The sequence below is a fragment of the Monodon monoceros genome, unplaced genomic scaffold, assembly GCF_005190385.1.
Source record: "Monodon monoceros isolate NGI ecotype Baffin Bay Population unplaced genomic scaffold, NGI_Narwhal_1 Super_Scaffold_18, whole genome shotgun sequence".
Classification (NCBI taxonomy): domain Eukaryota; kingdom Metazoa; phylum Chordata; class Mammalia; order Artiodactyla; family Monodontidae; genus Monodon; species Monodon monoceros.
In genome coordinates this window covers 28,665,659-28,693,559 of record NW_021703774.1, presented here as the reverse complement: position 1 = coordinate 28,693,559, position 27,901 = coordinate 28,665,659, and the positions used below count along the sequence as shown (strand labels likewise).

General features: G+C 39.9%; 1 protein-coding gene across 1 annotated transcript in view; it reads right to left on the bottom strand.

The window, feature by feature from the left end:
• The window catches only part of PLD5 (phospholipase D family member 5), a 485,622-nt gene that overhangs the window by 197,442 nt on the left and 260,279 nt on the right, over nucleotides 1-27,901 (bottom strand). The window contains exon 3 of the mRNA XM_029229649.1: nucleotides 4,114-4,282. Coding sequence (XP_029085482.1) covers nucleotides 4,114-4,282 — 169 coding nt within the window. The remainder of the gene's footprint in view (nucleotides 1-4,113; nucleotides 4,283-27,901) is intronic.

The following is a 27,901-nucleotide window of genomic DNA, read 5'->3' as shown; positions in this document are numbered from 1 at the left end:
CACATCTCTAGGATGACCTTAGCCCCCATTAAAGTGCCTGCCTAAGAAAGCTCAAGACTGCCAAAGAATAGGCTGTTCTGCCAACACCTGAAGATAGGCCCCTGTCTCCCAGCCTATGTGGGAGGGTAGGAGCCTAACTTGGAAAAGCACCAGCTAGCAATCCCAGATGGGGTTCACACATGGACCAACCCTCTTTCCATTTTTTATAAATTTCTACTTCCCTGACCCTGTTCAGGCCCCTGTCACGCCCTTCCCTCTCCCTCATTCTTCCTATATAAAGTGCCCGGGCATCTCTGTACAAATCTAAGTTGAGTTCCCTTCACCTGGACCTCTTCCCTACTGCAACAGTATTACTGATTAAAATCTGTCCTGACCACTTTAACTAGCATCCAGCTTTGTTTATCTTTCCATTCAACAAATATTTACTCACAACAAATATTTACTGAACACCCAGTATGCATCAAGCACCATGCTAGGCACTGTTAGGCAAAACAGACCTAGAGCCTCACGCATCCATTTCACCACTGCCCTGTGAGCAGTACTGAATACTGACCATGATGTGACTTCAGGAACCGTGACACAGAAAGGCTGTGCCATTCTCTGATGACCCATCTTCTCCCAGAGTCTGAACACCAGGAGGGTTTGCTGGGCTCATAGAGCAAGAGGTCAGAATGGTTTGGTTCAGCTCTTTTCAAAGGTTTGTGAGTATACAAACCACCTGGGAATTTGGCTGCCAACAATTCCTCCCATTCCTGTACATGTATGTTCGTCCTAGAGTCTCTTGTCCCTCCAGTGATTGTGGCCTGGCCATGTGACTTTGTCAGACTAACAGAATGTAGCAAAGTAAAGTTCTGGGAGCCCAGGAATTAAGAGGTCTTGTAGTTTTCATTTTCACTCTCCTGGGATCCAGCTGCCTTATAAAAAGCTTGGGTTAGATTACTGAATGATGAGTGTCCACATGCAGAGAATGAGATGTGTCCAGCCCTCAGGCAGTCCAGCTTCAGCTACCCTCCCACAACTGCATAAGTAATCCCAGCCAGCATTACTGAAACAAAAGAACTGTCAACCAAGTCACAGAATCATAGGAAATAATAATGAATACGTTTTGGAGTTGTTTGTTATACCACAATAAAAAATTAAATAGAAACTACTGTTGCGAAAACTTAAAGCATGTGGCATTGTCTCTGGGACTGGGTGGTGGTAGGTGCTGGAATCTCATTCTGTTACTCAAGGCTGGAAGAACAGTGAAGAAATTGCTTTTGAGGACTTGAGAAAGTAATGGTAGAAAGTTTGGCAACGCTACTGCCTGCTGTAAAGTAGGAGATAGAAAATATGACTAGTGGATTTGGAGATCTGGCTAAGGAGATTGTTCAGGCAGATTATCATTCAAAGTTTTGGTGGTATATGATAAGAAGAAACTATTTCATTTTCATGCAGAATTTTGAGAGAAATGTAGAAAATCTAGGACAGTCTCTCAATTGAGCAAAAACATTCTCAAAATGAGAAATGACCTCAGGGTAAGGATCAAATCAAAGCTGTGGCTGTACGATTCCATGTTGAGACCTCTGAAGGATTAAAAGCGGTGGTGGTGGTGGGCTGCCTCTCAAAAGGGCTCCTGGAAAATTCAAGGGTGAGGTTCCGAAGCATCTTGAGTCACAGTCCAAAGTAGAAAAAGACCACCTGTGAGTTTTTTGTGGTGTGGCCTTTTGCTAATAGAGTGGATTATAACTGGATACATAGAAAGTCTACAGAAGTTTTTAAGGGGTTGTTCCATTTTGGACTAAAAAAGGACAGAGGTGGTTTAAAATGAAAAGAGGTCTCTGGGGCCTCAGATTTCTACTGGTAGAAAGCCAACCAAGAAAATATGTCTGAAGCAAGCACAGGCTATTTCTTATGAAAAAGAAAGAAAAACACAGAGGGTGGAGCAAAGAGTTTCTGAGAATGGCAGATTAGGAAAGCACCCCCAGGAAGCAGAACTAGATCCCAGTCTAGAGACATTCCCTGTTCTCCAAGTTCGGAAAACTGGTGATGTGTGCCAGGTTGGCTTTTAAAACTGCTGTGGGTTCAATGACTAATTTGTGCTCTCTACTTCCCCCTTTTGAACAGAAGTATCTATCGTAGTTATCTCATCTCTATTTTGCCATTGTATGCTGGGGGGCATGTATCTTGTCTTTGTAGTTCACAGGTTTCCAAATCAAGAGGAGCCCTCATGAGGAGTCCTATTCAGATCCTGTCCTGATGCAGATGAAGAGATCCTAGACTTTGAGCCTTTGCTGTGACGGGATACAAGTTTTGGGGGATGAGGAGCGCATTTTGTATGTGGGAGAGACAGATGGATTGCTGTGGCCAGAGTGCACTGCGGTATATAATTTCCAAAGATGCCTGCCAACAATTCTCCACATTCCCATATGGATGCTACCCCTCTCATCTTGGATCTGTGACTTGCTTTGACCAATAGAATAGGGTGGAAGCAATTGGGATTCTAGAGCTCAGGTCTTAAGAGGTCTCACAGGGCTTCCCTGGTGGCGCAGTGGTTGAGAGTCCGCTTGCCGATGCAGGGGACACGGGTTCGTGCCCCGGTCTGGGAAGATCCCACATGCCGCAGAGCGGCTGGGCCCGTGAGCCATGGCCGCTGAGCCTGTGCGTCCGGAGCCTGTGCTCCGCAACGGGAGAGGCCACAGCAGTGACAGGCTCGTGTACCGCAAAAAAAAAAAAAAAAAAAAAAGAGGTCTCACAGTTTCTGCTTTTGTCCTTTTAGGATATAACCACAGGTAAATAATTCAAGCTGCTTTACTGAATGATCATAGACACATACAGAGAGAGAGAAGTCCAGCCAGCTGCTAGACATTCCAGCCATCTGAGGTAAGATGCTCATATGTGAGGAGTCATCTTGCACCCTCCAGCCCCAGGTAGGCCACCTCAGCCAACACTATTTAGATCAGAGACAAGTTCTCTGACAAACGCTGCCTAGAATCATGAATAAATAAATGTTATTTTCATAAACCACTAAGTTTTGGGATGCTAAATGCTGCAATAAGTACCTGAAGCACCTGCTTCAGCAGAGGTAGAACAGTGCAGAACATAATTAGTAAAATTATCCAATTCTTCTTTAGTATAGCCTTTATGGGATTTTTGTTTATTTGTACCTATTTTCGAATATCTTTTGACTTTAAAATAGTATAATTGAAGCAAATCAAAGCACCAATGAGGTAATGATTATAGGCTTAATGCCAATACATTTTGTATACAAACAGACAAAATTAATTTTATCCTTGACCCCCCCATAGGACATTTAAGTATAGGGCAATGGTCATATACTTGATAGCTCAGTGCTATCATGGTTGTACCAACATAAAGAAAAACATGCTAAAGATTACCAGGATCGGGGTGGTGGGGGTGGTGGTGTGATGAATTGGGCGATTGGGATTGACATGTATACACTGATGTGTATAAAATTGATGACTAATAAGAACCTGCTGTATAAAAAAATAAAATTCAAAAATTAAAAAAAAAAAAGATTACCAGGATCATTTTCTTATCTCCAGGACATTTCATTCAGAAATCATTCAGATCATTTAGTCAGTTTTCTAAAGGCTGTTCTTATAACTAGTAAATTTCTTTTTCCTCTTCACTCAAATATGACAGAGTCAAGAATATACAGCTATACTGGGAAGTGTGACTCCACTATTAAAAAAAGTTGGCTCTGAGCCACAAAGACAAATTAGGACACCAATTAACCAATTAAATGTCTCAGCAAGCAGTTACAGAATTGAAACTGTAAACATGCAGGTTGTGCAAAGCAGAATTCTGGGGTGTGCCATCAATGGACACCACAAGACACCTCTAAAGTTGTCCGATACAGCAGTGCTGCATAGAGAGCCTCTTGTTTGCAAAGATGAGATGTGATTTTGCCCTTGAAAGCACTGCATTCTAGTAGAAGCTGAGCAACCTACGATTAACAATGGCACATACATATAAATGTAATAATGGACATGAACTATGGGTATAGATAGACTGAAAAAATGAGCTTGAACTTGAGGAGTGGAAGCAAGAATACTGAGTATAAAATGCACATAAGTAAAATTGTCACACACATTAGAGGATGCAGCTTACCTGACATGCTGATGGATGACTGTGGTTGAGATCCCAATGGGAAGATACTATGTCAACAGACTTTTTGGCCATGCTGAGTAAATTCATCCAGCCTTGGAAAAGTGATAAGTGAAATGGTGCATTTTCTGAATAGGTAAGGCCTTCAGGAATATTTTCCACCAGGGCAATTCTTAGAAAAGATTTTGAAAAACAAACAAACAAAATCTAGTCAAATTTGAAGCCACAGATCTTTACACATGCATACAGAGACATCTGAAAAATACTCTTTACTCTTTCTGAATGTATATGTTCCTCATAATTTACATTTTTCAACAAAGGCATTTAACATTTCCCCTATGCTAATCTACTGTGTTCTGAGAGTTTATGTTCAATTTCTCCTCAGTTAGCACTCATATTTCAGAAAATCACAGTATATGTCCCAAATGTCCAGTGCCAAACTAGCCTTGAGAAAAAGTCCAGAGCTTCCTACACAAGCATCTTCCTCTAGTAATATCTCCAGTTTCTAGTACAATGTTGGACATATATTAGAACTAGTTTAGAAACTAAAATATTATGTTTTATTACTACTAGAAAATAAAAATAGTAAATGCTATTACTATTGCTTAAAACCTCTGTTAGTACTTCCCAGCCTAAGGCATAAAATGATACTAAGAAGGAAATTTAAAAACCGGCCTGTTGGGCTTCCCTGGTGGCGCAGTGGTTGAGAGTCCGCCTGCCGACGCAGGGGACACGGGTTTGTGCCCCGGTCCGGGAAGATCCCACATGCCACGGAGCGGCTGGGCCCGTGAGCCATGGCCCTGAGCCTGCGCTCCGCAACGGGAAGAGGCCACAACAGTGAGAGGCTCGTGTACCACAAAAATATAGCAATAATAAATAAATAAATAAAAACTGGCCTGTTGCAGGGCTTTATTAAAGTTGGAGATGGGGAATATATAAAATAATAGTAATAACCAAGCCCTAAATAAACTACAATCAGCAATATCCTAATAAATGTGTCTTTTCTTTTTATACTTCCTTATTTGTTGACAACATATACACTGTGGCTTGCGTTGGTGCTGCAGCTAAGGCTGTGTGGTTTTCACTTCTGAGTTAGCCAGGTGACACATAACATTTTAGTTTTTTAAATTTATTTTTTAAATCTTATTTATTTTTATTTTATTATTATTTTTTAAAATCTGAATACCATGGGGCATCCTTGAAAGGTCACTGGCATGGAAGTTCAATATCTTAGTTCCCTGATGAGGGAACGAACCTGGGCCCTCAGCAGTGAAAGCTCAGAGTCCTAACCACTAGAGTACCAGGGAATTCCCTGACTTTTCTTTTTATAAACTTATTTATTTTTGGATGTGTTGGGTGTTTGTTGCTGCATGTGGGCTTTCTCTAGTTGTGACAAGAGGGGGCTACTCTTTGTTGTGGTGCGCAGGCTCCTCATTGCGGTGGCTTCTCTTGTTGCAGAGCACGGACTCTAGGCATGCGGGCTTCAGTAGTTGTGGCACATGGGCTCAGTAATTGTGGCTCACGGGCTCCAGAGCACAGGCTCAGTAGTTGTGGCACACGGGCTTAGTTGTTCCGTGGCATGTGGGATCTTCTGGACCAGGGCTCGAACCCATGTCCCCTGAATTGGCAGGTGGATTTTTAACCACTGTGCCACCAGGGAAGTCCCGATAACATTTCAATAAAGGAATAAACAGGTTTTTTTTTCCAGTTTAAGAAATGTAAATTCTCCTGCAACTCTTGACAGGAAACTCCTAACTCTTATGAAGATAGGGTTAGGGTAAGGGTGTAAGCCCTTCTAGAACAGATCTTTTTATTCAAAGCTATGCATCCCTAGTGCTGGATACATAATTAGGGCTCAAGAAATACCTATAGAATGAATCTCAGCTTCTAATACAGAATCCAGAACTTCTCACTAAAACTGCTAACTGTTTATTTTAATGAGACTTGTTCCATTTAGCCAATTTTAGAAACAAAAACAATACTCTCAGTAATATGTTTGTGTATTTGATGAATATCATAGCCAAAATGGGGTTGGGTATATGTCTTAGAGACATTCACAATTTTAGGGTCCAATCATCCAACCACTACCCACAAATGAATTAAATCTTGTTGAGACCTTATGAGCACAGGACAAGTAAGTCATTTACTGTACCTAACACAGAAATGACTATGACAAAACTCCCTAGTCCTCTGGAATCTATAATCTAGTGAAAGAGCCAGTCTCATACGTAATGATTTAAATAGGAGGTAGGCTCTAATAAATGGCAAAACAAGAGTAAGAATTAATTAGATGGATAAGCCACCATCTAAAGTACCACTGGAACATGAGCAGTGAGGAAAAAATAATTAGGTTGGGAGCATCTGGAACTGGAGAAAGTGGGACTTGAAATGAGTCTTCAAAGATATAATTTTTATGGGTCAGCTGGAAGAGAAAGATATTCTAGGTGTATTTGGATACTTGAGAGTTGGTTGGCCAAGGGAAGTGTGAGGTAAGAGAGTTATGGCAGGGGCTTGCCATGGTGGAGAAGACTGGCAGTGTCTTTAGGGACCACACTGTAGAGGTTGTGAACCAGGAAGAGAAGTCTGGACTTAATTTTGATGCTTTTGAGAGCAACCAAGTACATTTTAGGGGTCTAACTCTTGACAGCACACATGTATACCACTGGAAGGGAGATGACAATCAGTAGAGGGTAGAGGGTCCATTAAAACTGACGAGGAACATGGGAAAGGGGTGAGCATTGAGAGAGATTATCAAGGGGAAAAAAAAGAAGAGAAAACGAGCCCAAAGCCTAATGTGGGGGGAATGCCTACATTTTTCTGGTTGGTAGAGTGTGAAATGGATGAGAAGATTCAGAAGGGACCAAAAGAGAAGCAGGAAGACAAGAAAGGTCCAGAAGAATGCAGTGTTTGGGAAACCAAGGAGAGAGAGGGTCAAAAAGGTGGAGAGAGGGGATTTTTTTAATCTACTTCAAAACCTTTGAAGGCAACAGACAGAAGTTGAAGTTGGATATTTTAATTCTATCCACACTTAAAGTCCAATTATCTATGTAGATAGAAGGCAGACATAGCATGAAGAAATGATCCCAAATAATCAGCAGTTTTAGCCTCCCCTATGACTAAGGAATATGTTTAAAAATCAAACAAAAAAAGAATCCGAGCAAACAAAACAAAAATAGAACATCATTTAACAAACAGAACTAACTAGTTTCAATTTTACTTCAATATAAAAGCCATGCTGAGAAAGACAAAGAAGAATCAAGAAGCCCAGATAAACCAAACATACAAAATAAAGGATATAGAGTAATTGTACAGTTGTACGTGGCTCTGCACCACCCCTTTCTTCATACCACCTACATGGTTTCTGATAGGCATACAATAAGGATTCCCGATTTCTTTTAGAAATCTTTAGACCAGATATTCCTAACCTTGGATCCATGAATAGAATTTAGGGGGACTTATGAGCTTGATCTTTATTTTCCCTCATTTCTAACTGAAATTTAACATTCCTTTCAGTTATGGACATAGGCAAAAAATGACAGGAATATTAAAAGAACCTGTGATTCTGTCACCATTTAGAAAATTTACTAACATCGGTCCATCCATTCCTGAGGGTCAATCCCGGCTGGGACAACATTTTATCTGCCAGCCTGACCCTGATATTAGGTGGAAACTCTGAAAGTTACAATTAGGCCCACAAACCCCGATGCCCCAACTCCTAGAGGTGGCCTTTGGGGTATTTGATAATTGAGATCCAGCTGAGAAGGAAGAGAAAACCCGATGTGAAAACACTCAGGCCAGGGCTCAGGTTAAACTGATGGCCATAGCTGTCAGCCATGCCTTGCAACCTCAGGACAAACCAAGGGGGCCAAGGAAGTTTAACCAACCACCTGGAGGTAAAACAAGCAAGGGGAAATGCTTCAAATGCAAGTCAACCGGCCAGTGGGCCCCAAAATAACAAATAGAACCCCTTGGTCCATGCCCAGTCTGCAAACAAACAGGTCATTGGAAGTGGGACTGTCCCCAGTCCCGAAGGGGAAGGGGGGGGCTCCCGCTCCTAAGATGGCCATGGATGACTGAGGTGGCCTGGGCATTCTGGGAGCTTCCCCTTCGCGAGATGTCTATCTCCTTCGAGGAGCCCTGGGTGGTCCTTGACGTGGCAGGTAAGAAAACCAGTTTTTTAATTGATATGGAAGCCACTTACTCTGTCCTGATCTCTCACGCTGTGCCTCTTTTCTCCAAAAGCTGTACTGTGACTGGTGTCAAAGGAAAGCCTCACACCCGTTTCTTCATTGGGCCTCTCACTTGTCAATTTGAACAGCATTTGATCTCACACGCCTTTTTAGCTGTGCCTTGAGTGTCCTAACCCACTACTGGGAAGAGACTTTCTGGGCTCCTTCAGAGTCATATTACGATTAGGAGGACCAGAGCAGCCCCTTTTCTTGATTCTGACTAAGGCAAATCAGCTGGAAGAACAAGGGCCTATTCCTAGTCATGTTCTACATGCAGTTAACCTTCCTTAATTTCCTTGGGACAAAGGAATCCCTGGGAGGCTATAAATGCCCAACCTGTAAAAACTAGCCTTAAGCCAGAAGTCACTTATCCTAACAAGAGACAGTACCCTATAAAGTTGGAAGCAAGAAAGGTTTGCAACTGCCCATAGATAATTTCTTAAAACATGGCCTGTCAGTATCCATGCCATGCCACTATTCTGCCAGTTGTTAAGCCAAATGGGGAATACTGTTGCAAGACCTTAGAGCAGTAAATGATGCAGTTGTCCCTATACATCCACTTGTGACCAATCCTTATAATGTATTAGTCCAGATTCCTGAAGTTGCCAAATGGTTTACTGTGCTTGACACAAGGATGCCTTCTTTTGCATCCGAGTTCATCTCTCATCTCAGTATCTGTTTGCCTTTGAGTGGACGAACCCCAACTCGGGCCAAATGCAACAATATACCTGGACAGTATTGCCTCAGGGGTTTCAGGACAGCCCATACTTGTTCTTCCAGGCCCTAGGAAAGGAACTAAGGGAAATATACCTAAAATAAGGGGCCATTCTACAGAATGTAGATGACATATTAATATGTAGCCCCACCATGGAGACCTCAGAACAGAATAACATTAAAGTCCTTAATTTCCTTGGGACCTAGGGCTATTGGATCTCCCAGAAAAAAGCATAAATCTCAAAGCAACAAGTTAAATATCTGGGATATATTATAAATCCTGGAAGAAGACAGTTATCTCCAGATAGAAAAGAGGCTACATTAGGCCTAAGCCGTGGGCACCAAAAGGAAAATTCTCAAATTACCCAAGGGAACAACAGGGCAGATCGAGAGGCAAAGAAAAGAGCCCTGATGCCCATACCAGGTAGAAACCAACATTGAGAAAATTTGACAACAAGCCACTTGGCTTCAGCAGACAATTAACCACCAATCCTCACTATCAAATATGGGCAGGGGAACTGAAAACTGGTTCTCTAGTTTGTTCTCTTGAATCCCACAAGGTATAAAAGACTTTCTGGCAGGAGGTTGTCATTTTCTTATAACCCTTTTCTTTTCACTCATACTGATCTATGCCATATTTTGTCTAGTACTCCATTGTCTTCCCTACTGTTGTAAACCTGTGACTAAGACTTTTTGGTCCAAGGAGACCTGGGACCAACAGGTCCAGACCTTCCATTCTAAGAATAGAGAAATTTATTAAACTTTAACCCTGAGATTAACAAAATATACATCCAAGCAGAATGGCTTCTTGGCAGGGGCAACATTGCCCCCCCTGTCTGGTCAACAGTTAAGGAAACCCTCCCAAAGTTAACCTGGTTCTTTCCCTTTCTTGGCACTTTAATGGCTATTGTTCTTCTCCTTTTTAGCCCTTGTTTGTTTAAGCTTTTGATTAAGTTTGTGTCTTTTATGCTCCAACAGTTTAAAGTAAGGCTCAAGATGACTCAAGGAATTCAACCCTTTCCAGGAGAGAGTGGCCCAGGTCCCTACAGGTCCTTGGGACAGTCAGCGAGGGACTTCTACACCTCTGGGGTCAGCTAGGGTCTGCGGCCCCTGTCCAGCAGGAAGAAGTTTCAGAAGAAAAGACTTCTGGCCCTTGACCCCTTAAGAATAAGGGTGCAGAGTCTCTTAGGGGGGAACGAGACCCCCTGGGACTTGGGACCGTTTGCTGCAGTGCTGCAATGCTTGTATCTGGACACACCTCTCCTTGAGCAACAAAATACAAATAAACTATATGGGACTAAAAATAACTGTGTTCATGTGCAGTTGGGGCAAATTCTGGACAAAAGATACAATGAGACCAAAAAACCCAACTGCCACTTCTGAAGAGCCTGGAGCAGAGCAAAAACAGGGTGTTGGGAGCAAAAGCAGGGTACTGAGCATGCCCCCTGCACTCAACACCACCAGAGGGGTGGGCAAAACACCTAAGCCACCCCTCTGGCCCGACGCCTGGACACACCCCTAGCCTCACCCCATATAAGGAACAGGCTCGTCCCCCACTCAGAGAGCAAGTGAGTGAGCAAGGGAAGCTGTTGCCTATTCTTGCTTCCCGCTGCTGCAGCAGGGACCCAATAAAGCCTTGCCTGAAAAGAAAAGAATTTTCATACCATGGTATGATAACTATTGCTGATATCTCCAAGTATTTATCACTACTTTGAAATTATGGTAGTCATCAGATCTTGTTACTTCATGAATAAGTAGAGCAGAATATACATTACTATATCACAAATTTGTCTTTTTATATTTTTGATAACTTTATTTCAACATTACTAGTTTTCTTTGCAATCCTATGTATTTCAATTTATGCATTTAAAACATTATTCAAGGAAGGAGTCCATTGGCTTCATCATACTGCTAATAGGGCCTGTGGCATAAAAAAGTTAAGAAGTTACTCATCAGATGGATAATATATCTATTCCTTTTTTTTCTACTTCACACGCATTCTTATAAGATTTTTTTCCATTATTGAAGCCTTAGAAGTAGGTAAGATTATCAAGAGAGATTTTCAAGAGAAGAGAACTGGGTTGAAGCCTAATATGGAAAATATCTAATCACTTCTGGTTGGTAGAGAAAGTGGGGCAGGTAAAGAAGACAGTACTGGAAAGATTGGAAGAGTGAAATTCCCTGGAAGCCAAAGAAGACCAATTTTATCATTATTTGGTTTTTTACTAAACAGAAAAGTAAATTAGGAATTTATACTAAAAATAGAGACACCACCAAAGGTCTGGAGACCACACCTATGTTTGGTAACGAATTCTGGGGAAAACCTGCTCACCTCCTCACTTTCCTCCTTTCTTATTTTACCCGGAGATCTTGATTGCTCCTTTTGTAACACAATGCTTGTTTCCTATGCCCTGCTAAAAAAGGCCTTTAGAAATCAGTCTTGAAATGACTTATTCCTGTGACCTATCATTTTATTTCCTTTAACAAGCAACAGCTAGCTACACTGCAGAGGCCTGATCTAATTAGCATACATGCAGAGCTCATTTCCATGGATAGCAGCCCTTGTTATACTCTTCTTTCTCAAGCAAGGAAAAAAGTAGGCAGAACTCATTAAAATTCACCTTTGGGCAAATTTCTGGAATGCCTGCAGGCCTTTTTTCAGTTTTGATTTTTCTTTTGGATCCAAGATCCAATCAATGTTTACTTGTTGCACTTAGTTGTCTTATCTAGGAGAGTTCCCCAGCCTATTCCTGTTTTATTTGCTTACCAAGATGTCAACAATTCAGAAGAGCCCAGGTCAGTTGCTTTGCTAAATACTCCTGGATTTGATTTGCTTGGTTGTTGCTTCATAATTAGATTTAGGATAAGTATTTTTGGTAGGAACAGTACATAGGTAATGTGTCCTTCAAAGTACATCATATGAGGTGTCACATGATAGTGGGTTGTCCCACTACTGGTGATGTTAAGTTTGGTCACTTGGTTAAGGGGGTATGTCAGATTTTTCAATTGAGCAGGACCTTCCTTCCCTCTATAATTAACAAATGATTTGTGCAGACGTATTTTCAGATGGCATGAATATTCCCTAACATTTCACTCACTGATTTGGCTTCTACCTATTTATGATTCTTAACTGAATCTATTTTTATTATACTTATAATTTTCTATCATTTCTTTTATATGTGTTCATTGGTAATATTTTGTAAGGAAAATCTTTTTCTTCTCCCATTATAACTTTTTACATTTTTTAAGATACTATTTTATCAGTATGGATTCTTTTTTTTTTACTTCAAAATGTTATCATCTACTTTGTGATGCCCAAATTGTTGCATACATTGCCAGTGGAGGCCCCTAAAAGTTGTCTCCTGTGTCCTTTTGATATATCTTTCAGTTTTTGAATACTTTCTTATTTTTTATCACCAGATGTTTCAACTACATTAACTTCTAAACCAACTTTCAAAGACAACTGCAGAGAACATGATGGCAAGTTTGAGTTGACAACAGCAGATCCCTGTTTGTATAAATCTAGAAAGTTCAGACTAAAGCCTTATTAATTCCTGGTCTATAATTGTATTAAGTGAAGAACTATGCTTTTCTTTATGGAGAGAGGCAGTATAGCAGTAGAAATATTATTATTGTAGCTAGGATCTTTCCTTTGTATATTAAAGTTTAAAAGTACTTTCACAGGTAATATACACATCATCATCACCAAGAAACACAGTGAAATAGGCATGATCACAATTTTGGAGGCAAAGAGAGCAAGGCTCCCAGTGGTTAGGTGTCACCCAGATGGACAGAGTGCTACAGAGCAGGGATTTAAATTCAGGTTTGTCTGAGCTCATGTGCATTTCACAACACTACGTTAGGTCCTGGTCTTATCTGAGAAGGTTCTCCACATACTTTGGGTCTATGGAGGGAAAAGGTAGAGTGATGCTGAAGAGCAGAAGCTGCTGCACTAGAGGGAAGGTCAGCTTGGATTGAGATCTGAACTTTGGAGAAGAGGGGAAGGTGCTCCTCACTCTACCTCCACTCTGTCCATGTCAGCAAGGACATCTACAGTGACAGAAAGACACACTTGTCCTTGCCTCAATACTTCCTGATACTGGCCTAGAAAGGAAGAAACCATCAGAGGAGAAAGGAGCCCAGAGAGGATGAAGACAAAAGAAGTAAGAAAAAGGTACAACTCAATGCATCTACCTTTTTGATATTTTACCAATATAAAACGTGAACAAAGAAGTAGGAGTTCATGGATGAAAAGACCATGACACTGTCCTCAAAGAGCTAAAACACACTAAGCCAGATGATTGAAAACAAATGGCTAAAATGCAAAAGGTCTAATGGAAAAACATCTGCATTCAAGGTGGTTATTACCCTCTGACATCTGGCAAAATAGTAATTACACTATTACCATTAATACTTTAACTGAACAATATTTATTGAGTGCTTATTTTGTGTCGGGCACTATGTTAAGAAGATTCACTGACTACGTTAATTAATGTTTACATGAATTTGTAGAAGCAGGTACTATAACTATTCCCATTTTAGGGATGAGGAAACTGAGACATAAAGGAGTTTAAGTAATGTGTCCAAGTGCTAGTGACTGATGGAGCCCAGATTGAAGCCTGGGTAGTATGACTGTGGACTATATCCTCTTAACCACTATGCTCTACTGTCACTTCCAATTTTCAAAGCAAAAAACACAGGCAGAGGTACAAAATGCAATTTTCTTCCCATATTCTCAATGTATCTTTGATAAATCAGGGGCATAAATACCCTGGGAGATATCCATGACAGTAAATGCTAGAGTCCCTTTCTGTTAGGATTTATTCTCTTACCGTCAGTTTTTCATTTGTGTGTTTTTGTTTTTTTCCGTTTGCTGTTTGTTATTTTACAAAACAAAATCAACTTCAACCATAATTTAAAAAAAATTTATTTTATATGGGAGTATAGTTGACTTACAATATTATGTTTATTTCAGGGGTACAGCAAAATGATTCACTTACACATATACATATATCTATTCTTTTTCAAATTCTTTTCCATTTAGGATATTACAGAATATTGAGCAGAGTTCCCTGTGCTATACAGAAGGCCCTTGTTGGTTACCTACTTTAAATACAGTACTGTAAATATGTTAATCCCAACCTCCTAATGTACCCCTTCCCTCCCCAACTTTTCCCTTTGGTAACCATAAGTTTGTTTTCTAAGCCTGTGAGTCTGTTTCTGTTCTGTAAATAGGTTCATTTATATCATTTTTTTAGATTCCACATATAAACAAAATATGATATTTATCTTTCTCTGACTTACTTCTCTTGGTATGATAATCTCTAGGTCCATCCATGTTGCTGCAAATGGCATTGTTTCATTCTTTTCTATGTCTGAGTAATATTCTATTGTATATATGTACCACACCTTCTTTATCAATTCCTCTGTTGATGGACATTTAGGTTGCTTCCATGTCCTGGCCACTGTAAATAGTGATGCAATGAACACTGAGGTGAATGCATCTTTTTGAATTATGATGTTCTGTGGATATATGCCCAGGAGTGGGATGGCTAGATCATATGGTAGCTATATTTTTAGTTTTTTAAGGAACTTCCATACTGTTCTCCATAGTGGCTGTACCAATTTACATTCCCACGAACAGTGTAGGAGGGTTCCAATTTCTCTACACCCTCTCCAGCAATTATGGTTTGTAGATTTTTTTTTTTTTTGTGGTACGCGGGCCTCTCACTGTTATGGCCTCTCCCATTACGGAGCACAGGCTCAGGACATGCAGGCTCAGCGGCCATGGCTCACAGGCCCAGCCGCTCCAAGGCATGTGGGATCCTCCCGGACCGGGGCACAAACCTGTGTCCCCTGCATGGGCAGGCGGACTCTCAACCACTGTGCCACCAGGGAAGCATATAGGTTTTCTGATGATGGCCATTCTGACCAGTGTGAGGTGATACCTCAGTGTAGATTTGATATGAGTTTCTCTAGTAATTAGTGATGTTGAGCATCTCTTCGTGTGCTTTTTGGCCAGCTGTATGCCTTCTTTGGAGAAATGTCTATTTAGATCTTCTGCACATTTTTTGATTGGGTTGTTTGGGTTTTGTTTGTTATTGAGCTGCATGAGCTCTTTGTATGTTTTGGAGGTTAATCCCTTGTTGGTTGCTTTGTTTGCAAATATTTTCTCCTATTCTGAGGGTTGCCTTTTAATTCTTTTAATGGTTTCCATTGCTATGCAAAAGATTTTAAGCTTACTTAGGTCCCATTTGTTTATTTTTGTTTTTATCTTCATTACTATAGGAGGTGGGTTAAAAAAGATGTTGCTTTGATTTATGTCAAAGAGTGTTCTGCCTATGTTTTCCTCTAAGAGTTTTATAGTATCTGGCCTTATATTTAGATCTTTAATCCATTTTGAGTTTATTTTTGTGTATGGTGTTAGAGAATGTTCTAATTTCATTCTTTTACATGGACCTGTTCAGTCTTCCCATCACCACTTATTGAAGAGACTGTCTTTTCTCCATTGCATATTCTTGCCTACTTTGTCATTGATTAGGTGACCACAGATGTGTGGGTTTATCTCTGAACTTTTTATCCTGTTTCACTGATTTATATTTCTGTTTCTGTGCCAGTACCACACTGTTTTGATTGTTGTAGTTCTGTAGTATAGTTCAAAGTCAGGGAGTATGATTCCTCCACCTCCATTTTACTTTCTCAAGATTGCTTTGGCTATTTGGGGTCTTTTGTGTCTCCATACAAATTAAAAAAAATTGGGGCTTCCCTGGTGGTACAGCAGTTAAGAATTCGCCTGCCAATGCAGGGGACACAGATTCGAGCTGTGGTCTGGGAAGATGCCACATGCCATGGAGCAAATAAGCCCGTGTGCCACAACTACTGAGCCTGTTCTCCAGAGCCCATGAGCAGGAACTACTGAGCCCCCATGCCACAACTACTTAAGCCCGTCTGCCTAGAGCCCACGCTCCACGATGAGAGAAGCCACCACAATGAGAAGCCCACACAGCACAATGAAGAGTAGTCCCCACTCACTGCAACTAGAGAAAGGCCATGCGCAACAACGAAAACCCAATGCAGCTAAAAATAAAATTAATTAATAATATTTTATTTTGTTCTAGTTCTGTGAACAATGCCACTGGTAATTGGAGAGGGATTGCACTGAATCTGTACATTGCCTTGGATAGTATAGACATTTTCAAAATATTGATTCTTCCAATCTAAGAACATGGTATAGGTTTCCATTTGCTTGTGTCATCTTCGATTTCTTTCATCAGCATCTGATAGTTTTCAGAGGTACAGGACTTTTTCCTCCTTAGGTAGATTTCTTTTTACCTCCTGACACTTGACACTTTTTATCTCCACCGACCACTCCCCCTTCCCTGAAGTTGAATTTTTTAAAAAATTTTGAATTTTATTTATTTTTTTTTATACAGCAGGTTCTTATTAGTCATGAATTTTATACACATCAGTGTATACATGTCAATCCCAATCACCCAATTCATCACACCACCATCGCCAACCCCCTGCAGCTTTCTCCCCTTGGTGTCCATACGTTTGTTCTCTACATCTGTGTCTCAACTTCTGCCCTGGAAACGGGTTCATCTATTCCATTTCTCTAGGTTCCACATACACGATATTTGTTTTTCTCTTTCTGACTTACTTCACTCTGTATAACAGACAGTCTCTAGATACGTCCACGTCTTAACAAATGACCCAATTTTGTTCCTTTTTATGGCTGAGTAATATTCCATTGTATATATGTACCACATCTTTTTTTTTTTTTTTTTTTAACATCTTTATTGGGGTATAATTGCTTTACAATGGTGTGTTAGTTTCTGCTTTATAACAAAGTGAATCAGTTATACATATTCATATGTTCCCATATCTCTTCCCTCTTGCGTCTCCCTCCCTCCCACCCTCCCTATCCCACCCCTCCAGGCAGTCACAAAACACCGAGCTAATATCCCTGTGCCATGCGGCTGCTTCCCACTAGCTATCTACCTTAAGTTTGTTAGTGTGTATATGTCCATGACTCTCTCTCGCCCTGTCACAGTTCACCCTTCCCCCTCCCCATATCCTCAAGTCCGTTCTCCAGTAGGTCTGTGTCTTTATTCCCGTCTTACCCCTAGGTTCTTCATGACATTTTTTTTTTCTTCTTAAATTCCATATATATGTGCTAGCATACGGTATTTGTCTTTTTCTTTCTGACTTACTTCACTCTGTATGACAGACTCTAGGTCTATCCACCTCATTACAAATAGCTCAATTTCGTTTCTTTTTATGGCTGAGTAATATTCCATTGTATATATGTGCCACATCTTCTTTATCCATTCATCCGATGATGGGCACTTAGGTTGTTTCCATCTCCGGGCTATTGTAAATAGAGCTGCAATGAACATTTTGGTACATGACTCTTTTTGAATTTTGGTTTTCTCAGGGTATATGCCCAGTAGTGGGATTGCTGGGTCATATGGTAGTTCTATTTGTAGTTTTTTAAGGAACCTCCATACTGTTCTCCATAGTGGCTGAACCAATTCACATTCCCACCAGCAGTGCAAGAGTGTTCCCTTTTCTCCACACCCTCTTCAGCATTTGTTATTTGTAGATTTTCTGATGATGCCCATTCTAACTGGTGTGAGGTGATACCTCATTATACTTTTGATTTGCATTTTTCTAATAGTGATGTTGAGCAGCTTTTCATGCGCTTCTTGGACATCAGTATGTCTTCTTTGGAGGAATGTCTATTTAGGTCTTCTGCCCATTTTTGGATTGGGTTGTTTGTTTCTTTAATATTGAGCTGCTGAGCTCTTTATATATTTTGAAGATTAATCCCTTGTCCCTTGATTTGTTTGCAAATATTTTCTCCCATTCTGAGGGTTGTCTTTTTGTCTTGTTTATGGTTTCCTTTGCTGTGCAAAAGCTTTGAAGTTTCATTAGATCCCATTTGTTTATTTTTGTTTTTATTTCTATTACTCTAGGAGGTGGATCAAAAAAGATCTTACTGTGATTTTTGTCAAAGAGTGTTCTTCCTTAGATGAAAATCTAAGAGTTTTATAGTGTCAGGTCTTACATTTAGGTCTCGAATCCATTTTGAGTTTATTTTTGTGTACGATGTTAGGTAGTGTTCTAATTTCATTCTTTTACCTGTAGCTGTCCAGTTTTACCAGCACCACTTATTGAACAGACTGTCTTTTCTCCATTGTATATCCTTGCCTCCTTTGTCATAGATTAGTTGACCATAGGTGCGTGGGTTTATCTCTGGGCTTTGTATCTTGTTCCATTGATCTATATTTCTGTTTTTGTGCCAGTACCATATTGTCTTGATTACTATAGCTTTGTAGTATAGTCTGCACTCAGGGAGTTCTCATTCTTCCAGCTCCATTATTTTCCCTCAAGACTGCTTTGGCTGTTTGGGGTCTTTTGTGTCTCCATACAAATTTTAAGATATTTTGTTCTAGTTCTGTAAAAAATGCCATTGGTAATTTGATAGGGATTGCATTGAATCTGTAGATTGCTTTGGGTAGTATAGTCATTGTCACAATATTGATTCTTCCAATCCAAGAACATGGTATATCTCTCCATCTGTTTGTATCATCTTTAATTTCCTTCATCAGTGTCTTATAGTTTTCTGCATATAGGTCTTTTGTCTCCTTAGGTAGGTTTATTCCTAGGTATTTTATTCTTTTTGTTGCAATTGTACATAGGAGTATTTCCTTAATTTCTCTTTCAGATTTTTCATCATTAGTGTATAGGAATGAAAGAGATTTCTCTGCCTTAATTTTGTATCCTACAACTTTACCAAATTCCTTGATTAGCTGTAGTAGATTTCTGGTGGCATCTTTAGGATGCTCTATGTATAGTATCATGTCATCTGCAAACAGTGACAGTTTTACTTCTTCTTTTCCAATTTGGATTCCTTTTATTTCTTTTTCTTCACTGATTGCTGTGGCTAAGACTTCCAAAACTATGTTGAATAATAGTGGTGAGAGTGGACATCCTTGTCTTGTTCCTGATCTTAGAGGAAATGCTTTCAGTTTTTCACCATTGAGAATGATGTTTGCTGTGGGTTTGTCATATATGGCCTTTATTATCTTCAGGTAGGTTCCCTCTATGCCCACTTTCTCCAGAGTTTTTATCATAAATGGGTATTGAATTTTGTCAAAAGCTTTTTCTGCATCTATTGAGATGATCATGTGGTTTTTATTCTTCAGTTTGTTAATATGGTGGATCACATTAATTGATTTGCATATATTGAAGAATCCTTGCATCCCTGGGATAAATCCCACTTCATCATGGTGCGTGATCCTTTTAACATGTTGTTGGATTCTGTTTGCTACTATTTTGTTGAGGATTTTTGCATCTATATTTATCAGTGATACTGCTCTGTAATTTTCTTTTTTCATAGTATCTTTGTCTGGTTTTGGTATCAGGGTGATGGTGGCCTCATAGAATGAGTTTGGGAGTGTTCCTTCCTCTGCAATTTTTTTGGAAGAGTTTGAGAAAGATGGGTGTTAACTCTTCTCTAAATGTTTCATAGAATTCACCTGTGAAGCCATCTGGTCCTGGTCTTTTGTTTGTTGGAAGATTTTTAATCTGAGTTTTAATTTCATTACTTGTGATTGGTCTGTTCATATTTTCTATTTCTTCCTGGTAGTCTTGGAAGGTTATATCTTTCTGAGAATTTGTCCATTTCTTCCAGGTTGTCCATTTTATTGGCATAAAGTTGCTTGTAGTAGTCTCTCAGGATGCTTTGTATTTCTGTGGTGTCTGTTGTAACTTCTCCTTTTTCATTTCTAATTTTAACGATTTGAGTCTTCTCCCTCTTTTTCTTGATGAGTCTGGCTAATGGTTTATCAATTTTGTTTATCTTCTCAAAGAACCAGCTTTTAGTTTTATTGATCTCTGCTATCATTTCCTTCATTTTTTTTCCATTTATATCTGACCTGATCTTTATGATTTCTTTCTTTCTGCTAACTTTGGGTTTTTTGTTCTTCTTTCTGTAATTGCTTTAGGTGTAAAGTTAGGTTGTTTATTTGAGATGTTTCATGTTTCTTAAGGTATGATTGTATTGCTATAAACTTCCCTCTTAGAACTGCTTTTGCTGCATCCCATAGGTTTTGGGTCATCGTGTTTGTCATTTGTCTCTAGGTACTTTTTGATTTCCTTCAGTGATCTCTTGGTTATTTAGTAACATATATCTTATCCTCCAGTGTATGTGTTTTTTACATTTTTTTCCCTGTAATTCATTTCTAATCTCATAGCGTTGTGGCCAGAAAAGATGCTTGATATGATTTCAATTTTCTTAAATTTACTGAGGCTTGATTTGTGACCCATTATGTGATCTATCCTGGAGAATGTTCTATGCGCAATGGAGAAGAAAGTGTAATCTACTGTTTTTGGATGGAATGTCCTTTAAATATCAATTAAATCTATCTGGTCTATTGTGTCATTTAAAGCCTGTGTTTCCTTATTTATTTTCATTTTGGATGATCTGTTCATTGGTGTAAGTGAGGTGTTAAAGTCCCCCACTATTATTGTGTTACTGTCAATATCCTCTTTTATAGCTGTTAGCAGTGACTTATGTATTGAGGTGTTCCTATGTTGGGGGCATATATATTTATAATTGTTATATATTCTTTTTGGATTGATCCCTTAACCATTATGTAGTGTCCTTCCTTGTCTCTTATAATATTCTTTATTTTAAAGTCTATATTATCTGATATGAGTATTGGTACTCTAGCTTTCTTTTGATTTTCATTTGCATGGAATATCTTTTTCCATCCCCTCACTTTCAGTCTCTATGTGTCCCTAGGTCTGAGGTGGGTCTCCTGTAGACAGCATATATATGGGTCTTGTTTTTGTATCCATTCAGCAAGCCTGTGTCTTTTGGTTGGAAAATTTAATCCATCCCGTTTAAGGTAATTATCGATATGTATGTTCCTATGACCATTTTCTTCAGTTGTTTTGGGTTTGTTTTTGTAGGTCCTTTTCTTCTCTTGTGTTTCTCACTTAGAGAAGTTCCTTTAGCATTTGTTGTAGAGCTGGTTTGGTGGTGCTGAATTTTCCTAGCTTTTCTTTGTCTATAAAGCTTTTGATTTCTCCATCGAATCAGAACGAGATCCTTGCTGGGTAGAGTAATCTTGGTTTTAGGCTCTTCCCTTTCATCACTTTAAGTATATCATGCCATTCCCTTCTGGCCTGTAGAGTTTCTGCTGAGAAATCAGCTGTTAACCTTATGCGAGTTCTGTTGTATGTTATTTGTCATTTTTCCCTTGTTGCTTTCAATAATTCTTCTTTGTCTTTATTTTTTGCCAATTTGATTACTATGTGTCTCAGCGTGTTCCTCCTTGGGTTTATACTGTATTGGACTCTCTGCAGTACCTGGACTTGGGTGGCTATTTCCTCTCCCATTTTAGGGAAGTTTTCGACTATAGTCTCTTCAAATATTTTCTCAGGTCCTTTCTCTCTCTCTTCTCCTTCTGGGACCTCTATAATGCGAATGTTGTTGCATTTAATGTTGTCCCAGAGGTCTCTTAGGCTGTCTTCACTTCTTTTCATTCTTTTTTCTTTATTCTGTTCCGCAGCAGTGAATTCCACCATTCTGTCTTCCAGGTCACTTATCCGTTCTTCTGTCTCAGTTATTCTGCTATTGATTCCTTGTAGTTATTTATCATTTCACTTATTGTATTGTTCATCTCTGTTTGGTTGTTCTTTAATTCTTCTAGGTCTTTTTAAAACATTTCTTGCATGTTCTCGATCTTTGCCTCCATTGTTTTTCCGAGGTCCTGGATCATCTTCACTTTCATTATTCTGAATTCTTTTTCTGGAAGGTTGCCTATCTCCACTTCATTTAGTTGTTTTTCTTGGGTTTTATCTTGTTCCTTCATCTGGTACATAGCCCTCTGCCTTTTCATCTTGTGTATCTTTCTGTGAATGCGGTTTTTGTTCCACAGGCTGCAGGATTGTAGTTCATCTTGCTTCTGCTCTCTGCCCTCTGGTGGATGAGGGTATCTAAGTGGCTTGTGCAAGTTTCCTGATGGGAGGGACTGGTGGTGGGTAGAGCCCTTAGGTAGATTTATTTCTAGGTTTTTTGTTTTCTTTTTTTTGCGGTATGCGGGCCTCTCACTGTTGTGGCCTCTCCCATTGCGGAGCACAGTCTCTGGACGCGCAGGCTCAGTGGCCATGGCTCACTAGCCTAGCCACTCCGTGGCATGTGGGATCTTCCCTGACCGGAGCATGAGCCCGTGTCCCCTGCATCGGCAGGCGGACTGTCAACCACTGCGCCACCAGGGAAGCCCTATTCCTAGGATTTTTATTCTTTTTGATGTGATTTTAAATGGGATTGTTTCCTTGATTTCTCTTTCTAATGTTTCGCTGTTAGTGTATAGAAATGCAACAGATTTCCGCATATTGATTTTGTAACCTGAAACTTTACCAAATTCATTGATGAGTTCTAATAGTTTCTGGTAGCATTTTTTGGAGTTTCTATGTCTAGTACCATGTCATCTGCAAACAGTGACAGTTTTACTTGTTTTCAAATTTGGAATTCCTTTTTTTCTTCTGTGATTGCTGTGGCTAGGATTTCTAAAGCTATGTTGAATAAAAGTGGTGAGAGTGGATATCATTGTCTTGTTCCTGATCTCAGAGAAAATGCTTTTAGTTTTCCACAGTTGAGTATGATGTTAGCTGTAGGTTTGTCATATATGGCCTTTATTATGTTGATATATGTATGTTCCCTCTATGCCCTTTCTGAAGAGTCTTTGTCATAAATGGGTTTTGAATTTTGTCAAAAGCTTTTTTTCTGCATCTATTGAGATGATCATATGGTTTTTATTCTTCATTTTGTTAATGTGATGTATCACACTGATTGATTTGCTGAAATTGAAAGCTCCTTGCATCCCTGAGATATAATCCCACTTGATCATGGTGTATGATCCTTTTGATGTATTGTTGGACTTGGTTTTCTAGTATTTTGTTGAGGATTTTTGCATCTATGCTTATCAGTGATATTGGGCTATAATTTTCTTTTTTTGTGGTATCTTTGACTGGTTTTGGTATCAGGGTGATGGTGGCCTTATAGAATTAGTTTGAGAGTGTTCCTTCCTCTGTAATTTTTTAGAATAGTTTCAGAAGGATAGGTGTTAACTCTTGTCTAACTGTTTGATAGAATTCCCCTGTGAAACCATCTGGTCCTGGACTTTTGTTTGTTGGGAGTATTTTAATCACAGATTCAATTTTATTTCTTGTAATTGGTTTGTTCATATTTTCTATTTCTTTCTGGTTCAGTCTTGGGAGATTGTACCCTTGTAAGAATTTGTCCATTTCTTCCAGGTTGTCCATTTTACTGGCGGTGCTTATAGTAGTCTCTTGCGATCCTTTGTATTTCTGTGGTGTCCACTGTAACTTCTTCTTCTTCATTTCTAATTTTATTGATATGAGCCCTCTCACTTTTTTTCTTGATGAGTCTGGCTAAAGATTTATCAATTTTGTTAACTTTTCAAAGAACCAGCTTTCAGTTTCATTTATCCTTTCTATTTTTTTCTTCATCTCTGTTTCATTTATTTCTGCTCTGATCTTTATGATTTCTTTCCTTCTACTAACTTTGGGTTTTGTTTGTTCTTCCTCTAGCTGCTTTAGGTGTAAGTTTTGATTGTTCATTTGATATCTTTCTTGTTTCCTGAGGTAAGACTGTAGTGCTATCAACTTCCCTTTCATAACTGCTTTTGCTGTGTCCCATTTGTTTTGGATCTTTGTGCTTTCATTTTCATTTGTCTGTAGGTATGTTTTTATTTCTTCTTTGATTTCTTTAGTGATCCATAGGTTGGTTAGTAGCATATTGCTTAGCCTCCATGTGTTTGTGGTTTATTACAGTGTTTTTTTTCCTTGTAGTTGATTCTAATCTCATAGCATTGTTGTTGGAAAGCATGCTTGATATGATTTCAATTTTTTTAAACTTACCTGGAGAATGTTCAATGTGCACTTGAAAAGAATGTGTATTCTGTTGGTTTTGGATGGAATGCTCTACAAATATCAATTAAATCCACCTGTTCTAATGTATTATTTAAGGCCTGTGTTTCCTTATTGATTTTCTGTCTGCAAGTTCTGTCCATTGATGAAAGTGGGGTGTTAAAGTGCCCTACTATTATTGTCAGCTGTTGATTTTTCTTTTTATGGCTGTTAGTATTTGCTTTATATATTGAGGTGCTCCTATGCTGGGTGCATATATATTTACAATTGTTATATCTTATTCTTGGATTGATCCCTTGATCACTAAGTAGTGTCTTTCCTTGTCTCCTGTAACAGTCTTTATTTTAAAGTCTATTTTGTAAGGTATGAGCATTGCTACTCCAGCTTTCTTTTGATTTCCATTTGCATGGAATACCTTTTTCCATCTCCTCGCTTTCACTCTATATATGTCCCTAGATCTGAAGTAGGTCTCTTTTAGACAGCATATATATGGGTATTGTTTTTGTATCCATTCAGCCAGTCTATGTCTTTTGGTTGAAGCATTTAATCCATTTTTGTTTAAGGTAACTAACAATATGTATGTTTTTACTGCCATTTTGTTAATTGTTTTGGATTTGGTTTTGTAGGTCTTTTTTCTTCCCTTCTTCTTTTGATCTCTTCCTTTATGATTTGATGACTAAGTTTATGTTGTATTTGCATTCTTTTTTCTTTTTTGTGTTTGTATCCATTGTAGATTTTCAGTGTGCAGTTACCCTGAGGTTTTTATATAGCAGTCTACATATAATCAAGATTTTTAAAAGTTGCTGGTCTTTTAATTTCAGATGCATTTCCAATATCCTATATTTGTACTCTCCTCTTCTCAAGATTGCTTGTTTTGAGATCATATTTGTATGTGGATGATTTCCTACTTTTACTGTATGTTTGCCTTTACTGGTGAGGTTGCCCATTTGTAGTTTTCTTGTTTCTAGTTGTGGCTTTTTCTTTTCCACCTAGAGAAGTTCCCTTAGCATTTATTGTAAAGCTGGTTTGGTGGTGCTCAATTCTCTTAGCTTTTGCTTGTCTGTAAAGCTTTTGATTTCTCCATCGAAGCTGAACAAGAGCCTTGCTGGGTAGAGTATTCTTTGTTGTAGGTTTTTCCTTTTCATCATTTTCAATACATTGTATTACCCCCTTCTGGGCTGTAGAGTTTCTGCTGAAAAACCTGCTGATAACCTTATGGGAATTCCCTTGTCTGTTATTTGTTGCTTTTCCCTTGTTGCTTTTAATATTTTCTCTGTCTTTAATTTTTGTCCATTTGATTACTATATGTCTCAGCATGTTCCTCCTTGGGCTTATCCTGCCTGGGCCTCTCTGTGCTTCCTGGACTTCAGTGACTGTTTCCTTTCTCGTGTTAGGGAAGTTTTTGTCTATAATTCTTCAAATAGTTTCTCAGGCCCCTTCTCTGTCTCTTCTCCTTCTGGGACCCGTATAATGTGAAAGTTGGTGTGTTTAATGTTGTACCAAAGGTCTCTCAGACTGTTCTCATTTCTTTTCATTCAGTTTTAGTTATTCTGTTCTGCAGCAGTGATTTCCACCATTCTTTCACCTCACTTATCTATTATTCTGCTTCATTTATTCTGCTATTGATTCCTTCTAATGTAGTTTTCATTTCAGTTATTGTATTATTCATCTGTGTTTGTTTGTTCTTTATATTTCCTATCTCTTTGCTAATATATTCTTGTAACTTCTTGCTCTGTGCATCCATTCTTTTCCCGAGTCCTTGGATCATCTTTACAATCATTACTCAGAATTCTGTCTCAGGCAGATTGACTATCTCCACTTCACTTAGTTGTTTTTCTGTTGTTTTATCTTATTCCTTCGTCTGGGACATATTCCTCTGCCATCTCATTTTGTCTAGCTCTCTGTGATTCTGGTTTCCGTTTCACAGGCTGCAGGGTTGTAGTTCCTCTTGCTTCCACTGTCTGCCCCCTGGTGGATGAGGCTGGTCTAAGAAGCTTGTGCAGGCTCTCTCTTGGGAGGGACTGGTGCCTGCCCACTGGTGGGTGGAGCTGGGACTTGTCTCTCTGGTGGGCAGGTCCATGCCAAGGCATGTGTTTAGTGGGCTGCTGTGGACTCAGGAAAATTTAGGCTGCCTGATGGGTGGGGTTGTGTTCCCATTTGGTTTGTTGTCTGGCCTGAGGCATCCTAGCGCTGGAGTCTACAGGCTGTTGGGTGGGGTCAGGTCTTGGTCAGAAAATGGCAGCCTCCAGGAGGGCTCACACCAATAAGTACTCCCCAGAACCACAGCCACCAGTGCCTCTGTCCCCATAGTGAGCCACAGCCACCCCCCTCCATCTCTCCAGTAGACCCTCCAAGACTAGCAGGTAGGTCTGGCCCAGGCTCCTATTAAGTCACTGCTTCTTTCCTGGGTCCTGGTGCATAAAACACCTTGTGTGCACCCTCCAAGAGTGGAGTTTCTCTCTCCCCCAGTCCTGTGGAGTTGCTGCAATCAAACTCTGCTGGCTTTCAAAGCCAAATGCTCTGGGGGGCTCCTCCTCCTGATGCCAGACCCCCAGGCTGGGGAGCCTAACATGGAGCTCAGAATTCTCACTCCTGTGGGAGAACTTCTGTGATATAATTATTTTCCAGTTTATGGCTCATCCACCCGGCAGGTATGGGGTTTGATTTTATTGCAACTGTGCCCCTCTTACCTTCTCATCTCTTCTTTGTCTTTGGATGTAGAATATCTTTTTTGGTAGTTTGCAGTGTTTTTGTTGATGGTTGTTCAGCAGTTAGTTGTGATTTTGTTGTTTTCATGAGAGGGGTGAGCTCACATCCTTCTACTCTGCCCTCGTGTTCCTCTCCCTCAGGGGTAACACTAACTTTTTTTTTTTTAAAAAGGGTGAATTCTGAAGGCCAAAAGTTAAGGTGAAGGTGCCAGCAGGGTTGGTTATAGTGAGTTCTCTTCTCGGTTTGCAAATGGTGGCCTTCTCACTGTGTCTTCACATGGCCTTTTCTCTTGTAGCATTCCCTGGAACACTCATATCATTCCTACTTAGGGTGGTCAAAGGCTCCTGTCCCAAATTTCTGGGGAATCATATTTGGGATCTGATTGGCCTTGAAGAGATTTGATGCTCTTTTCCCTTTAGGTTTCTTGTCCTAACTCTTCTATATATAAGGTGTAATCTTCGCTAGGAGTGCCCCAAGCCACACACAGCTGGGCTCGCACTGAAGGTTTGCCTCCCAGGAAGCGCAGAGTGCCAGAGGTGGGGAGTCACCTGTGTGTCAGGCAGCGGAGGGCAGCTCACTCCCACCTGGGCTGAACCTCCCAGGCCCAGTGAGGGTGGGGTGGGAACAGGCTGCAACAGGTCCTAATTCATGTCACACTGAAGCCTGCACAGCCAGCCAGTGCCCTGTGCGAACTCAGAAACTCAACCCTCTACCAGCAAATCAGAAAGCCCTTCTTTCCTGTCCGCCTTTTGGGCTACCCAGCAATGACAAGTCCCAACATCTCGGCCAGGCAAGCAGAAGCCAGAGGGCTGTGGTACTCACCTGGGTAGCAGGGGGGTTCACAACTATATTTTTTGAATCAAATTTCAGGACACAGTCTGTTCAATGATACAGATTCATTTATTCATGCCCCACTCAACTGATATTTATGGAGGAAATATTGCAAATGATGTGACCAACAAGAGGTTAATTTTCAAAATACAAACAGGTCATACAGCTCAATATCAAAGAAACAGTGAACCCAATGAAAAAATGAGCAGAAGACCTGAACAGACATCTCTCCAAGAAGACATACAGATGGCCAATAGGCAAGTGAGAAGATGCTCAACATCGCTAATTGTTAGAGAAATGCAAATCAACGCTGTGAGGTATCACCTCACACTGGTCACAAT